At 42.4% G+C, this 17,515-nt stretch overlaps 1 protein-coding gene across 1 annotated transcript in view; it reads left to right on the top strand.

Annotated features, from left to right (window-relative positions):
* Positions 1 to 3,101: 3,101 nt before the first annotated feature.
* The window catches only part of DUSP22 (dual specificity phosphatase 22), a 36,742-nt gene continuing 22,328 nt past the window's right edge, over positions 3,102 to 17,515 (top strand). The window contains exons 1-3 of the mRNA XM_009885268.1: positions 3,102 to 3,179; positions 4,352 to 4,388; positions 12,561 to 12,643. Coding sequence (XP_009883570.1) covers positions 3,102 to 3,179; positions 4,352 to 4,388; positions 12,561 to 12,643 — 198 coding nt within the window. The remainder of the gene's footprint in view (positions 3,180 to 4,351; positions 4,389 to 12,560; positions 12,644 to 17,515) is intronic.

The following is a 17,515-nucleotide window of genomic DNA, read 5'->3' on the forward strand; positions in this document are numbered from 1 at the left end:
CGTTGGGTACTGGCCATGAGGATTTATTTTTGTAGGGGTCCTGCATGTAGATCTGGTAGTTGCCACCTTCAGAATGTGCCCCTGGATCATCTGTTCCTTTTGATCTTGTGAGTCAGCGAACGCCAGAGGGGCAAGGGGAGGCATGGAGCCATCAACGCCCTCATTGGGGGTTATTTGCTCGACTCGGTGTAGTCTATCAATACAAATTGCCTTAGTTTCCAACTGAAGTGTGGGGTTTTGGGTGTTTTTTTTTTTTTTTTTTTTGTGGTAGAGCTATATGCAGACAGTAGGAGAAAATAAGTAGCTTACCCGATGGTGGATTATTTCATTTAGGGAATCTCTTTGTACTGACGCCAGGGGAAGAGGATTAGTGGTGACCTGTAATGGGTATGGTAAGGAAGAGCTCGAGAGATTTCTACAGCTGCTGTTGCTGCTCTTGGATGCTGAGCCTTTCTCAGTGGCATGGTCACCTCCTATTTTTCTGTCATATGATATTGATGTATTTTGTAGCAAATAGCAATCGCACCTGACTCTATGTGGCCATTAGTGCTGATCAAGGACGGGAGGCCTTGCATACTTTTAGGTGGGGTTTCTCTTTTGTTGCTAGTTTTCTCTGTAAAATTAGCTGTGCTTATTTTTTTCCTTAATCCCACCCAAGCCTCCTGACTTTTCCCAAATTAAACTGAAAGCATTGGTTTATAAATACCCTTCTTACTTTGCTCAGAGAAGGCGAATTGGCTAGCGAGTGTGTATTGACTTAGCTATTATTAATTTTCAGTGCTTTACTTATTTTTTTTTTTAATATCTTTTAAGTACAGGATGAGTAATGGGGTCTGACTTAGGAAATTGTCTGGGTGGCCTGATTTGTCTTCACGCTTAATGTCTAACTTTGACTTGTATTCAAAGTTCAAGTTGAAGTCTGTGGTCGAAAATTACAAAGATGTTTTCCAGGAGCTGAAGTCTAGCGGCTGAGATGGTGACAAGAGATTGTACTACTTAGATTTGGTTATCTGTGAACAGGATATGCTTAGTGAAGAGTTTTTCCTGGGTTTTAGTTCTTGTTCGTCCTGTTACAGTTAACTGCCCGTTATTCATGCAGACTCTTCTGAAGGGGCGGGTTGAGTGTTATCTCTACAAAAAGGGCAGCTAACCCGTGTTCGTTGTAGGAGTTGATTCATAAGAAATGTAAATCAGTGTGGATAGTTACAGCTGATGTAACCAGTTCTATGGAAGCCAGCAAAGCTGTGCCAGTTCACGTCAGCGGCAAATCCCTCTCCGTGACCTGTGACGCTGTCCTGTACCACCAGACAAGGTGGGCTCGTCTGCTCCTTCTACAGCGCCTGGCCATCTCTGCAGAAAGCCCCATGAACTTGGCTGGAGAGCCCATCAGTACTAGTGCATCTAGAAGCAGCATCGGGCAAGGAGTTAGATGCTCTATTATAAGCGTGTGTCTATATAGGAAGCAGCAGCAAAGTAGCTCTTTTTGCTATTTTCCAGAGAGATGTATTTTCGGGGGGGACTGAGGAGAAACATTAGCTGTCCATCTGCCTTTGTGTGCGGTGGAGAACGTGAGCTGTTCTCAGGCGAGATAGGAGCGAAGACAGGCGTTGCTGTCCTTATCGCTTGGTTGTGCACTCTTCTACATCTGTTATTTAGTCTGTGGTAATTTTCTCAATGTTTCGGATGATATAAAGAGGCTACTGTTTTTATTCATAAAGCAGTGGTTTAAAAGTTCACAAAAACAACCACCTTATTTTTCTTTTCTTCTGACTCCCACCCCTTCTCTCTCACACGCCCCTAGCAGCCATCGGCCTTCATTTTGTGTGGCCCGGAGTTGCAGTTACTGAAGGCAGTGTGAGATGACACAGCTGAAAGTTCCCAGCCATAGTCTAGTGCCGGAGTATTAGTCAGCACAGCATGAAGATTCACTTCTTTCCAGGTAGCTTTCACCCATAGTAATGTTTCTTGCTTCTAGAATGACTAGGACAACAGGGGTAACATCTGTCCTTGGTTGCACGGCATCCTAATTTCCTAATCTAGCATACAATGTTGCTTTGTGATGCACAAATACAAACTTCTATATTTTTCCTCCTTTGCTGACAACAATCTAAGAAGCCTCATTTTTGCAACCCCCCAGTGTTTCTTGGTATCTTTAATTTATAACGTCTAACCTTAATGACTGTGACTGGAATTTAAGCTTTTATCCTCTCTTGAGAGCGCATATCTGATGCAGAAATAATGTCCTGGAGTCTAAAATGCTATAGTCTAGCGGTGGTGTGATTTGAGGTTTGTGCTGCAGATAGGAAATATCAGACAGCTATTTAAAAATATCAGAAAGGCTTCTTTCATTTTTCAATTTTTTAAGCTTAAATTGAGGGAGATGGCTGGGGTGATCTCGTTGGTGAAATTTGTTCAGAACTTGACTCTCTTGTGCTTTAGAGCATGTTTTTTGTTTGCAGAATTTGGCACTTAGCAATGGCCCTTGGGTGCTCTGCTCTCTGGAGCAGCTACCAGCTTCTGATTCCTGGCCTGGAATGCTGGCCTTTGGGCTGCACTGCTAGCAGAGTCATCAAGGGCGCTTAAAATTAATGAATCAGTCCATGAAGCTATGAGTCTTGTGTGTGTGTGGAAAGGGACAGCAGAATGCTCTAAGGGTTCTTTTCCCTACTTGATACCCTGGCATTGGAAACTGCCCTGCTGATTTTTGCTGTCTTTGTAGGAATATTAAATTTTTTTTTTATTAAATTTGTACAAATAAAGACGGAGGGAAAGGGGAGAAAGCTGCTGAGCCCATCTGTGCAAGACTTATAGGTGCCTGTTAGTACCAGACTAAAGAACCGTTTTCTTGTCTAGCTAGTGTTGTCAGGCAGCCCTTAATTTGTAAGCAATTCAGAGCGCAGCCAGGGTCCCAGAGAAGCAGTCTTTCAATATCGGTGGCAGGATTGAGCCCCATGGTTAGAGCTGATATGACATGGCAGGGAGAGAGAGATCACCCAGCAAAGCTGAGAGGGAGGAATGTTTGCACAAACCAATGCTGCAGGGAGAGTGCGAAGTGCTGCAGCCTTTCTGTTTTCTGCAAGGCTAGATAAATAACAGTGAACATGACGTTTTTATCGAATGAAAGCCCTGGAGTTAAGGCAGATCAGAAGGTATTTTGCAGGCCTGCTAACCTTTGCGCGGTAAGCTGGGTTGCCTTTAAAAAAAAAAGGCTGCAGTGAAGCGGAGGCTGGGGCGATAATCCCCGATGAAAAGTCCTTCATGACTTTCGGAACTTTGCGGCTGCCGGACTGAGCAAAATGGGTGGAGTTTTCCCTTTAAATAGCTGCGCCTGAGAGACACTTGCTGGTGTTGTGGTGACACTTGGGTGTTGCTAAGGCTTTAGGAAGTCAGCGCTGACATATCTCTATTGGTGGTATGCTCTGCATGCACCAAAGAAAAATGGATTGTACAGTCTGAGCGCCACAGTTCTGGCCTCTTCAAAGGATGTGGGTGTGGGTCAGAGACTTCAGGTGGCAGAGAATGAAATTCCTGGCCAGAAAGTGTGTGTTTGGTTTCCCGGGGAGGGGTTCATGTCCTTGCTGCTGATCCCAAGTTGGGAGGGTTATGAGAGGGTGGGAGGGGTGACACTGTAGTGTCACCTGCCTCTGTGTGTGTGTGCGTGCACATGTCCTCAGACTGCACAGGCTGGTCCTCAGGCTGACCTTGAAACGCCCCAGTTAAAGAAGGTCCTGTAACAGAGACCTGTGCAGGCTTCTGGGAGTGTTGGGCTGAGTGGGTAGATCTGGGAGAGAAACATGCAACTCGAGGACTTTCATCAATTCTCTTTCTATGTGAATACACAACTTGTTGTTTGCAGTGATTTCCTCTGTCGAAGAGCCCCACAGTGCTGCAGCTTTGACTTGCATGCCTTTGCACTTCAAAAGACTTGAAGGATGTCGTTTACAGTGCTTTGTCCAGCTTGCTTAGCAACTTTAGGCAAATCATGTTTTCTGTATGAAGTTTCATCGCTAGTTAAATGAGGGTAACTCTTATCCTGCTGGGGGGAGGAGCATGTTGTAAGGCCCACTGGTATGTGTAGAGCACTTTTGCTGCCCTTGCAGAGCATCCATTATGTGAGAAGTCTGCATGATTAGCAACCCCCTGGCTGTCAATGAATGCTCTTAAAGTGCAGCACACCTAGAGCTGTGTAGTTTGAGAAGGTTGCCAAGAGGCACAAAATGTTGTCAGTGCTTTTTAGATTGCATTTGGCAATAGTCTGCTAAAGTAGTATGTTCCATCCTGTATGCAAATTGAACTTTGTCAAATTGTCTTACCACAAGATATCTATATTTGATACTATATTTCTTTCTCACAGATTCTGCCTGGCTTGTTCATTGGCAACTTTAAAGGTAAGATTAGTTTTATCATTATTTCTAGGATTACTTAACAGGGGTCTTAAGGTGTTGTTTCGCAGGTCAACGGAATTCTCTTTAACCCCATCTTGCTTCATTTCTGGATTCACCTGGTAGCACTTAAAGAACAACTTGTTTGCTTTGTCATCCGTGTGCTGTAAGTACTCTAAGAAAAATGAACGCCATCTCCTCAGAGCATGCTGCAGCTGGAATTCCTAAACATTGGCCTGCCTTAAACGATTCCTGTGCTTGGCAGGCAAGACTGTGAGCCAGGCAGACTCTTTGTAAGGCTTATTTCAAGCCCTCCTTATAAGTAAAGGCGTAGTATTCCTCCTGCTCATTGCTTTCATTATTTTGGTTATTTATAACAACTACTAAAGAGTTCTGTTATCACTGCTTGTGAGACTGATAGGTCTGCAGATTGCTGTCTGACCACTGATACTCACGCTGTCCGTGTCGCAGATGTAAGATTCTCAGGATTTTTTTCCCTTTTTGCATGAAGTTTATTTTTTGTGTACAGAAAGACACAACCATATTTAGAAAACACAGGAAGCTTTATGTAGGCATCCAAATAAATGACCTGTTCTCAAAGCACTCTGTTAGCAGCAGTTCCAGCTGACTGTGTCTACTCAGAAGTAAACCTGTTGTGCCTGTATAGTTGTTCTGATACATGTAGACCCTATATTTCCTATGCTTGGGTACAAGAGCAAAGCAGGACTAATAGGGGCTGCTGTGATATCCTCTCCTTCCTGGGCTAATATCACAGCTGGTCTATTAAGATTGGGCAACATCTGCATTGGATTTAGGTGGTGCTGCACCTCTTCTCTGCCTCACGCCCACCCTTCCTCCCCTGCTTTGCCCCCCGCCTCCCTCCCCCCCAAATCTGTGTGTTTGGTGGGTTTTGCATGATTACCTGCCTCTGGAGCTGCTGACCCATGTTGCTGGTCCAGTGCTTGCTGCCCCTTGGGAAGTGGAGCTGATCACCTTGAGAGGCAGCCCAGAGGTACATGTGAAGTTAAAAGCTGCCTTTCGCTGCACTGGGATTCAAACACAAGTACAACGGCTAGTGTGCAAGAGGGAGTTGATCATGCCGTGTGCCATGGTACGGAAAATGAGAGGATGGAAGTGAGTTTATACTGGTAATGAAAAGAGAAAACAGAAAGAAAGCAGGAAAAGGAAAATAAGGGGAAGAGGATAGTTTTGAAAACACTTTAGATGGACCCCTGCATGGGTCAGTGACAAAACTAATTTGGTCACAGCCATGTTGCTTCCTCTTTTTGCTCTCCTTACCCGCCCCTTCCCCTCCCCCCCGTCAAGTAATTTAGGAGAGGGGCGAGATGGGAGGATGTTTGATAGTGGAGTCCTTTAGGTTTCAAGCTATCTGGCAGGGTGGGCAGGATGGGCCCAAGGAACGTGGCTCTCAATCTGTCCCTCGCTGTGGCCATCCTGCCGCTGAGCCCTTGACAGTCTGCCCAGGGGAGTGAAACTCAGCCGGAGCATCTGTTTCGTGGTGCAGTTCTGTTTTCAGCTGATGAACAGTTTGACCCGCTGAGGGGAGTTGGCCAAGGTTGCGGAGTGAGTCAGCATCTCTGCCGATGCCAGGGCCCACGACCCTCTCGCTCGCTCCTGCTGCTCCGGCCACTCAGCTGCATGCCTGGCGAGTGGTCCTTAAATGGCATGTCAGGTCACTCCTACGCATGGAGTAGAGGTGTGCACGCAAAGGTGGTGTGAGTGGGCAGTGTTTCTGGGAGTCTAGCTGAAAAAAATAAGGAGCCTGAAATGCTTCAGCTACCTCCATAAAAGAAAGTAAGGATGGGTTGGCTTTAACCTCAGTGCTTGATGGAGTCTGTTTTCTTTAAATTGATTAAAAACACAAATGAAATGCTTGTTTATTTATTGCTATGACCTTTGTTCACATTGCATTTAATCATTATGTTCCACCATCATGAGTATTTGTTGTTATAATCTCAAATTAGCTACCGTACCTCGAGAGGGAGAGAGAAGATTGGTGTTATAGTTCTTCACTAATACAAAAGCAAATTTTGTAATTCTGTCTCTTCCTGCATCCCCTGTCCCTCAACACCCCCCCGCCTCGCTGCTTAAGAGCATTTGCAACGAGCTCTCTGTGCAGTGAAGTCATCCCATTTAGGAACAGACTGTTGGTTAATTACCAGTGTGTTTTTCTGGAGTAGTTTGATTACCATGTTCTTGGGGCATGTTCTAATTTGTGGCACTCTTTCAAAAAGTGACTAATGAATTTCGAGACTGCCATAAAGGGGATCACTGACTGAGAAATACTCAGCGACATATACAGTTGGGATTGGTTCGAGTATCCTGATTTGGGCAGCTGAAATGTCTAGATACTTTAAAAGACATGGGTTTACAAAATTCTTTCCTGTAATGCACTTTTGAGCAGTCTCCTACTTCTTCAGCTTGAGACTGATAGCTTTAATTGAATAAAGCTGCATCTTGTCAGTAAGAGGGGTAATACTGAATTCCCGGTGTTGTGCATCTCACCCGGATATGGCTGAGGCATCGTGGCACCTTCCGGGTCTCTGTGTGGAGGGCAGAGAGGAGGCAGCTTCTCCAGAAGGTGAGCCAGGGGAATCTCTCTGAATCGCTCTGATCTGCCCTCTGGAGGTTAGCATCCCCTCCTTTCTCCAGTGACTCTTCAGGGAGCCTGGGCAGGCAGGGTTTCCATAGGTAGGTTGAAATACCCTTCTACGTACGCCCCGGTCTCCCTGCTCCATGGGAGACCTCTGGGGACACGGACAGACTGGGAAGAGGCACAGCTGCTGCAGCTGGGTGCCTTCCTGCTGAGTGAAAGCAGGACAAGCCTTATGAGGAATGATTCTATGTTAAAGATATTAAACACTAATCCTGGAGCGCCATTGCCTGGAGAAGGCATTCAGTAATTGTTCCAACTGGGGAACTATTATTCAATATTTCTACTTTATATATAGGGTTTCTTACTGTCTTTTTAGGCCTAATCAACTTAAAAACAATCCATGACACAGGAAATGCATTTGACTGGGAGATAAAGTGAGGCTCAAGAAAAACTTGTGAAATAAATCTGTGGCAAAAATGGGAGTTGAACTTGCTGCTTCTGGTTTTGTCTGCTGCTGCTGGGCAAACCTTTAGGCATGTAGAATGAGGGGCTTTTGTAACCACCTTAGGGTCTTTAGGGTAGAAAGTTATGTGTATTTCTGATTATGGAAAGCACTGAAGTACATGCTGAAATCCCCCTAAGTCCACAGGACTTGAGTATGGCTATGGAAAACTTTCCTGAAAAAGCATAGATCTTGACATGTGCTTAAGTGCTTGTTATCTTAAAAGATCTTAAAAGCAGTGATTCTGCTCATCAATAGCACATCAAAATTATGGTATGTTCCTGAGAGAGTGTATTTGAGATTGCACAGCTAGAGGGCAGAAAAATTCAAGAAGAACCACAGATGTCCATACAAAATACGAAGACTGAGTTTGGTCTGAAAGCCCAGAAGGAAACAGAGCTCTCGGGCTTCTTCAATGAAAATTAAGGAGGAGTTATTTCTTTGCAAATGGGAGGGTGGGTGGCTAAGAGAGAAAAATGAGGGAAGAGAAAGAGGAAGTTAACTCTTCTTCCCATCTCTAGTTTGGGGGGAATTTTGGTTTGTTCTGATTGTACCTCATAGATGAAATTCAATCCTTTCAAAAGACAAAGAATTTCTTGTAGGATTGCATGCCCACGTGTCTTCTGCATTGGAAACCTGATGTCCCTTGAAAGGCACCTGCGCTGACAATGAAAATAGGTGCTTTCTTCCTTAAGAGACTGATACAACACGTCTATTTGTGCAGAGAAACAGGCTAAAAAGCTTAAATACCATTTCTTCTGATGGTAGGTTCTAAGTGGGTGCTTGTTTGGTTTCAAACTGAAAGGCATAGCAGTAGCGAGCACCAGAGACTCAAGAGTGTTTCTGCCTTGAATATTAAAGAGCTTCCTTGCTTGTAATCATATTTGGAAGATTCAAGTTTTTCCAATGGAATATTTGGGGGCTTTTTGAAGGGGAAAGCCACAATATGAGGTTTAATTCCCCCCAGAGAGTCCAGTGTCACTGTGAATGAGCTGGAGAGTCTTGGGAAAGTTTCTGCTATTCTTCCTGTTACTAAGTGTAAAAAAAGGCAGTGCCCACCAAGTGGTTCTGCTGTGTTTCTAGATCCAATTAATTCCTGTTACCAGCTGCTTAATTTTTTGGGGGGAAAAGTTCCCTTTTTCAAGGCTTTATTTCAAGTACTGAAAACAGGAGAGGGTAAAGATACCATTCACTTTTTCAGGTTCATCTTTTGAATATAGGTGCTTTCATTAAATAGAGTACTGGACCTTTTTCCCCACCTTTCTCACTCCCCGAACAGGTCCTTCTGAGAGGCTGGGAGAAACTATGTATTAGAGCATAGTGTGAAGTGGGGACAGGAGATGTGGAGTTCTTGTTCATGTGCTTAGTTTTCTCTGTGTGTATGTCCCTCTAAGTGCAGATCACTGGACTCTGGAACAAAGCTCTCCTGATGGAAAACCGTTCTCAGTAATAGGTATTGGTGCTCTGAACCAATGGAGAGGAGGTTCTCCTTTGGGTGTCTATCTCTAGGTCTCTCCAAAGCAGAAAAGAAAGTGTGGATAAAAAGTTGCTTAAAAAAAAAAATAAAATAAATAAATCTGGTGATGATAAAACTGTAGTTTCCATACATCTGCAGATTGAGACTTAATATGGTGGTACGTACTAGGCTCATACCTTGGTTTTGTATGCATAACCTAAAAGTTTATACTGAAAACTTAATACTCATTAGCTTACTGTGTTATAGGAGCATGTCTGTCTTTGCAGACTAACAACGAAGTCAGCTATGTGGGCTTTAGAGGAGGAAGAAGGGAGGACGGTTTTAGTTTGGGATAGCTTGCTAATGGGAGGAAAGGTGACAAAAGAAAAATAAAGTAATCTCACTTATTTTATGGAGACATTTAATCTTCTAATTTCACAAGTAAGTTGCAGTTAAATGTTGCCCGTCAGGCCCACATCAGTGTACTGTTTTTTTTCCCCTGTTCCTGGGAGGATGCTTTTGTATTTTGTTGTTAGCAGTAGAGGTGGAAGAGATGCTACAGCTGTTTCTTCCCAACTAACTCTACAAAGGGAGAAATCTTTATTCCTCACTTTGCATCTCTATGGAGGTACTAAAGTAAGCAGAATGGTTGTGTGTACATTTGAGACTTCCTCACCCTAGTATTGGAGTCCTTCAGTCATGGATGGTCTTAAGCGGGGTGGTTGGAGCAGTATTGTCCTCCTTTTGCATATGAGGGATGCAAGCACAATATACTAGGTGATTTACTCCCCAGCCACACAGTAAGGCTTCCCAGAGCCGCAGGGAAACAAAGTCTGACACCCCCACCCTGGTCCCATTTTGATGCCTTTGCCACTGCTTTTGCACTTAAGTGTTTGCAGCTCTCTGCGTATGAGTAGAGATTAAGCTAGCAGTCATAGAATGAAACTGAGGGAAAAGAAGCTGAATGTGGGTGTGGGAGGGAGAGAGGAAGGCTTCCCCAGTGTGAATTGTGTCCTTTTGTGTGAGGAGAGTTTTTCATGAAGGCTGTACTCGAAAGTCCACATCAGCTGAGAAGCGTTTTGCTGTATGGAACAGAGTATTAGGTAACCTACTGTGAAGAATAATACCACATTTGAGGGACCCTTTAGGGATGCACAAGATGGACTCTGATAGGTTTCTTTCATCTCTAAATTTGGAAATGGGGTGTTTCACGCTGTGATTTCAAAATGTGAGCCTGCATGTGGTTGTGCAGCACTGTGGTACAGTAAAGAAGTTAGAATTGCTGTGGTAATTGTGATTCTTCCGGCTTTTGGTGGTCCTTTACATAACCCCTTATTTTATTTTATTTTTTTATTTTGTGATATGAGACCATGAGTGACAGGATATCTCATTTATACTGCTGTTTAAATAGCTTCGTCTGTAGTATCTGTGGACACTTATGGCAGGTGCCAGGGGAACCAGGGGAATTTCCCCTTTGTAAACTGTTTAAAGTTTATATCCAGATAATACAGTCATAGGCTAGGGAGCTTTTCTCCTACTTTTGTGATTTGAATGGTTGTTTCTGAAATATATCGAGGACCTGATGGTTACCCTCGGATGTAGGTCTGGGATAGCCATTTCCAGCTTGTTTCTAGGAATACATGAAATTTCACTGTCTTGCTGTATAGTTTTGATTTGTTGAACTTCCTTTAGCCTAGGTCTTTGGTTAAGTGAAGAACTAAAATCTTTCAGTCCTTCTGAGTTGTACTGTGTTTGTTAGGCTTTTCAGACTGGTTCAAAGCAGTCAACAATTAATTTGGATCATACCTACTTTTAAAGCTGTTTGCCTTGTGTGGCAAGCCATTTCTTACCATGTGGATCATACTGACAATTAGAGATTGGGATCTGGTTGTGCTAGGTATGCATTAACACTGTGAGTTCCAGCCAGCAGGCTTCATAATCTGCTCTTAACCTTTGGAGAACAGAAAGCAGTGATTTCTAGGGACACTTAGGCTGGCTCCTGGGCTTCCAAACCTTACCTGCTTAGGTGTTCTCTGAGGAATCAAGCGTGTCCTATAAACTGTTAAAAAAATCTGAAGATCGGGTGGATTAGAAGACCTCTCCTGGCAAACATTCGTGTTTCCTCTTTGAAATGCTTACTCTGAGATTTTTGGGCAATTTTAATTGTTCTGTGCAGCTAAGCCTTAATTCTGTTTCAGATGGAATTTCTGTTAATTCTCTCCTGAAGGATTAGGCATCTCTGTTGATCATGCAGGCTTGACCAGTAGCAAGTGAAATCAATGCAGTTTTGACTCTTCTCTCCATTTTATTAGACTTAGAGAAGCTTTGATAATTGGATTAGGTTTAAATTTTATTGCCTGTTATTGTGCTCATGTGGATCTTGTCTGTGGGGCAGTATAATTAAATGCCCAATTCCTCTTTGTGATGTAGAAAAGGCATTGAAACTTTATAGTTGAGTGGAATAAGATGAAGCAAGAGATGCTAATTGAACTCTTGCACGTACATAAAGAATGTACAGGTGATGCTATTGTTATTTTTGTACCTAGAGAGAGCCGGTTTGAAACCTTTGTGGTCAGTGCTCTTTTTTTTTTTGTGCGCAACCAGGCTAATGTGAACAGATTGTATGGGCAGATTTGGAAGGCAGGTGTTCACATCACAAAACCACTGCTGTAATTGCCACGGTGTGCTGTGCCATTCTCAAGCAAAAAGGTCAAAAGTAAATGGACACAAACTAACTTTTACCTGTATTAGTGGTCATCTGAGGTCATTTTCTGGCATGCTAATGGTTTAGTATGGGGAAAGTTGCTCATTGATGACAGATTATCTCTTTTACCTTCTTTCTTATAGAAACAAACCTATGCTTTCACAATAGCATCAAATTTTCAGTCGCCTCAGTTTACTTTCCAGTTTTGAATGTTTGAAACCCCTTGGTTACAGGTTTAGGAACCACCTTTTCACAACTGTGCTTCCTTGCTGCAGCATTTTGCTTTTTAATACGTTCAATATCTTTATCATCTCGATCTCCCTTCAGACTTAAAATTATGGTATGTATTGGCTAAATGCACATTTTTCCATACTGGTCCACAGGAAGTAAGGATCTAGTTATCGTTTTTGCTTGCCCATTAATACCTGAATTCAAGTGATATGGTTGGCTTCACTTCTCAGACCTGGATATCACAACGTCTATCTCCCAAGTGAAAATACATCTCCTGAAGGGGATTTGTGGGTAGAGAGGAGGTAAGCTATTTCTCGTACAGCTCTGACTGCTTGTTCAGATGGCCATCACCTGCACACAGGCGTACACAGACTTATATTTCAGATGCAAAATACATGAAACTTCTGACTTAAGAACACATTCCTGAGTCACTCAAGCTTGTTCTTTATATAGTATATAATTTGTTTTGGAGTTAGAAGTGTGTCTTCCCGTTACCCATTCTGATGATGGTGTTCTAGAACAGCTGCATTTGGGGTTTTGCTTTACTTTATGAAGCTTCAAAAAGAAATGTACCAAGTATAAGTAATGTTCAACATGCACAATGGAAAGGGGAGTGGGCTATTTCAAGAGATTAAAAAAATTCTCTTCTTTCTTTCCCTTTTTCACAGATGCCCGAGATGTAGAGCAATTGAGTAAGAATAACATTACGCACATTCTTTCAATCCATGACAGTGCCCGCCCTATGCTCGAGGTAAGAGGTGTGGGGGACTCCATGGTAAATCCTTACTTTGCAGTTGACTGCTACAGGCAACTTGGGGCTAATTACTTGTTCTGCATAATTCACATTTTGAGACTGATTTTCTTGTGGAAATATTTGACAGCTGTAGTTTTGGGATCTAGTCACAGATTTGTTGTTGCTGCTGTTGTAACAACAAGAAATCAAACTGACAAAGGAAGAGACAATTACAGTGTCAATCAATATAACACAATAATGGGATTGTTATTAATTTCATAGTAAAGGTAAGTTTCCTTCTCTGTGGAGTTCAAGCATCACATAAATAATAACATTCCTTCTACCCCTTCCCCAAGACCAACCTTCCTTTGTAATTGGGCCCCTTTCTTGAATCTTTATAGCAGATGGTTGTGAAAGAGGCTTGCAGTCCTTTTCCATGTAAAATAGCCTTATTTAGGCTTGGGGCATGCCAGGAACCAGTGCTCCCTCATATAATTCATCTAATATAGCAAACCATCTGTAGGTCTCTTACTTTAACAGGAAGTATTATTCCTCATTTTACTGAAGGTAAGGTGACCTGAACAGATGAAATGACTTGACTTCTTGTGTCATCTTGAGCAGTGAAAGAGCTTTCCTGTGTTGGGACTGTTCTTTATGCCACCTTACCTTGGAAGGAGGGGAATTTGGCTACACCTTAAAATCCTCCTATTTGATTTATGTTGGGAACTGTTGTCCCCTTCAATTTGTTTCTTCCCTGCATTCCACTTTTCATGAACTATGGCAAAATAGTGGGTAAGGCAGTTGCTGGTGTTACCCCTCAGATGCTGCTGGGAATCTCTGCTTTTCATTCTCTTCATGTAAAAGTATCTAGTGAATTTAGTCCTTCAACTACAGAATTTTCACCTCTCCCAGGCAAGTCAATAGGTAAGCTGAACAGAAAGTGTCCCTAGTATGTCACGATTAAAACCAAAATCAAGTTTATGGTGAATTCAGGGTTGACCTTAAACTTAAGTGTGCTAAAGCAGAGTTTTAGCTGTTGACTTTATTATACTGTCCATTTTACTTCTATTGTGCTTGATGCCTGTTAAGTCTGAAACATACTGAATTTCAAGAGTGCTCTTAGTTGAAGAGATAAACAGTTGTACTGAGTAAGGGAGATGTAATGTTTTCTCTAGGGTGCTGTTCTCTAAAATGAATAGAAGCTTGCTTTGTTTTATTACCATGATTAGAAAAGTAGGAAGACTAATTATGGTACAGATCAGCTGCAGCATCAGGCCAGTGTTTCTTGTGGTGATAGTAGTTTTGGCAGCCCACATGCCACCACCTCCCTTGTGGTGGTGCATCTGTTTTGGAGGCTGCATGGTAAATAGATCTGGCAGCTTTTGTGGGTTAAATATAACCAAGTCACCATTTCTTCCTCTAGCTACCCCCACAAAAGACAGGAAGGATTATTTTTACCCAGATCTGTTCCCAATCTTGTTCACAATAGTGTCTCAAAAGTTACAGTGGCATGGGAACAAGTAGTGGCTGGTTGAGGATGGACTTGCTTTATTCACTCCTGCTTCTGAAAGAAATGTTTCTTCTACTGTGCCTTCTGTTTTCTCAGTGTGCAGTATACTCCTTTATGTGCCAGTGGTCTGGAAAACAACTGTTAAAACATTTTCCCAGTTCTCTAAAGTAGTGGAAGGATTGCAAGTTCCATTTGTGTGGGAGCTGAGCTGATTATTAATTACTTTATCATTCACGGTCTTACTGTGGTGCTTGTTTGCAACTAAATGTTTCTGTGTAGGAACAAGGGCCTGGAAAACATCTGTTAGGTTGTATTATGTCCTTTGTTATTTACTGTCGTTGTAGAGATGGACACGACACTGAATATCAAGTTGCAGCAACCTTATATTTTATTTTATAAGCAGTGCTCTTTTGTATCCTTTTACCTGGATGCTTATCTGTGCATATACTCTACCATTCTACTTTTGCTCAATCCACTCTCACATCACACACCATCCAGCCAATACAATTGTTGATCACGCACTGTTCATGCTCTGGTCAAAGCCAGGATGTTTGCCAACCCTTATCTTGTTTGCTCAGATCTTCTCAGGGTTCTCCAGTCTCTTAAGGGTACACGAGTATCTGCTCAGGGTCAATGTTAAACTTGTATTCTGATCCCTCGGACCAGCCGAGGTCTCCCGCAATTTACATCTTTGCCAGGGTTGTTTACAACTTGTGTATCCACATTATGCTTGGGGCTTGTTCTCAAGTCCACTGTCAAACGGGAAAGCTTTCACTACGTGTCTCCCTCTTCCCCTTTCCCCCAGATTTCACTTATGGAAAGTGAGGCCTTACATTTGTGTTCAGAAATTCACCTGATGTGATTCAGACCTTTAAACATGGAATTGCAGTGATACGAGAATCTTTTTTTTTTTTTTTTTTTTTTTCCTGAGATACCCTGTTTTGCATGTGTGTATTTATGTGAATGCTGATCATCTGTAAAAAGCTACCTTTTCTTGGACTGTGGTACTTGCATTTGTCTTTTGCTAAGAATATTTTACCTCAAGTGTTTCCTAGTCAATCTATAGGAAATGCTACAAATACTTCATTAAACAAACCTTTCTGTGCAAGCTATGGAAGGTGGTTTTTAGACACCGGAAACTCATTAGTGTTGTAGTAACAAGTTATCAAAGAGAATTTGGTCTTTTTTGGCTGTCTGTGAAACAAATAAATATGGATGTGTACCTTAGCTCTCAAAGAGGTTACAAATTACCCACATCTTGTTTGTCAGATTTTGAAGTTTCAGTAATGACTGTTTTGATGCAATAATACTTCTGATACAGCACTTAAAGCTGATAATGGTGGGTAGAAAATGAAAGTGACCAATCTGGCTTCGTTGTCCATACTCAAGAATGCAATACTCAAGAAATAAAAGCAAACCTCAGTGTGTGTGGTGAACACCAACTTGCAACAGATTGTAATGTTATTTTCTACTGTAGTAACTTATGACATTGCTACTTTCTGTGATGTTACAGACTGTTTTTACTTGGTTGTTTAAAATGCTCAAAGTACCTTTTAAAAAGTGTGCTTTCCTCTGGGCTTTATATACTGCAGTATGTGGATATATGTCGCTTTAGGTCCTTGTAAGTTGGTAAGCTATTAGAAAATGATTGAAGAGTTTCACAAGAAGGTATTATATTGGTTTAGGTTACATAGTGTGTTCCTGTTGAGAAATGACTTGGAAAAAAAAAAAAAGAAAATGTGTTTTCACTGAAACTTGGTTTCAGACATTATTTCAATGATCATTTACAAACTGTCATGGATGTCTCATTTATGGGGTGCTCATAATCAAAGTTTGGCCGTAGGAAGTTATTGCGTACTTTCAAGCTGGAATAACAGGAAAAAGTAGGTTTAAAAATCAATTAGATTCTAAGACTTTTTGTACCTTTAGACATTGACAGGCTGCATTAAGTACAAGACGCAGAATTGTTTTGTAAGGTGAGTGATTTAGACTGGCAGGAATTTGCCAAAATCTGACTTGAACCATCTTGCAATATCGCCCCTTAGTTCTTTTTGTATAAACTGTTTCAAGGAAATTTGTCCTCTAATAAAACCAATCCTGAAATTAATTTATATTTAGAGAGCATCCTAAGGTTATTGTTCCAATAAAGTACACCGTTGTTATACAGGATCTTAACCACTTAGGTAGGCATTTTGTAGTTTAGTGATGCGGGTTTATAACTCCCATCACAAAAACTATAGGTAACTGGTGGTGTGCCCAAGCGAAAGGACTGCGTGCCATATGGAACAAGGTTTGTTATTTCAGATGCATGTAAGTCACCTCCTGAGTAAGAGCAGTATCCAACAGCATCATGTGTGTTCCTGCAGAGGCACGGAGGCAATAACCTTGGTGAATCAAGTTGGCTCCTTCACAGCACTTTGGATGGCTGCCCATGGAACACTCACAGATGTTTTGTAAATCCACACAAAAGCCATATGCAGAGGAGAATAATTAGGTTTCTTGCCACCTGCTTTCTAATCCATTTCTCAGCTAGTTCAGGTTTTAAAATCTCTGTTCAGAATGTGACATACACTGAAAGGTGGATAGGGAAACGTATCTCAGAGTGTGCTTTAAATAATAGCGTATCTGGCGGTGACGTGTTGGATCTATCCAACAGGTTGTCATCCATCTGTATTTCTGTAAGGCCTTTGACACAGTCCCCTACAACATCCTTCTCTCTAAATTGGGGAGATGAGGATTTGATGGATGGACTGTTCGGTGGATGAGGAATTGATAGGATGGTCACGTCCAGAGGGTCATGGTCAATGGTTCAATGTCCAGATGGAGATCAGTGACGAGTGGTGTCCCTCAGGGGTTCGTCTTGGGACCAGTACTGTTTAATATCTTCATCAATGATGTAGACAGTGGGATTGAGTTTGCCCTCAGCAAGTTTACAGATGACACCAAGCTGACTGGTGCAGTTGACACACCTGAGAGATGGCATGCCATTCCAGAGGGACATGGACAAGCTTGCGAATTGGACCCATGTGAACCTCATGAGGTTCAACAAGGCCAAGTGCAGGGTCCTACATCTGGGTCGGGGCAACCCCTGGCATCAATACAGGCTGGGGCATGAAGGGATTGAGAACAGCTCTGCCGAGGACTTAGAGGTACTGGTGGATGAAAAGCTGGACAAACTATTCTATGATTCTGTGATCTCTTGGTAGAACTCTCTTTTTAAAGCTAGGACAAATAGCTGTTGGGGTTGGAGACCAAAAGGTCAAATGTCTGACTTATGGTGTCCATATATCCTAAGCAAGCTGGTGGGGTCAGTCAGAATCCACAGAGGATGTGGAAGCACTCTTAAGGAATCCTGAGCAGTTCTTCCCCCGTTGCTTCAA

Source organism: Charadrius vociferus, unplaced genomic scaffold, assembly GCF_000708025.1.
Source record: "Charadrius vociferus isolate BGI_N301 unplaced genomic scaffold, ASM70802v2 scaffold565, whole genome shotgun sequence".
In the NCBI taxonomy this organism is placed as follows: domain Eukaryota; kingdom Metazoa; phylum Chordata; class Aves; order Charadriiformes; family Charadriidae; genus Charadrius; species Charadrius vociferus.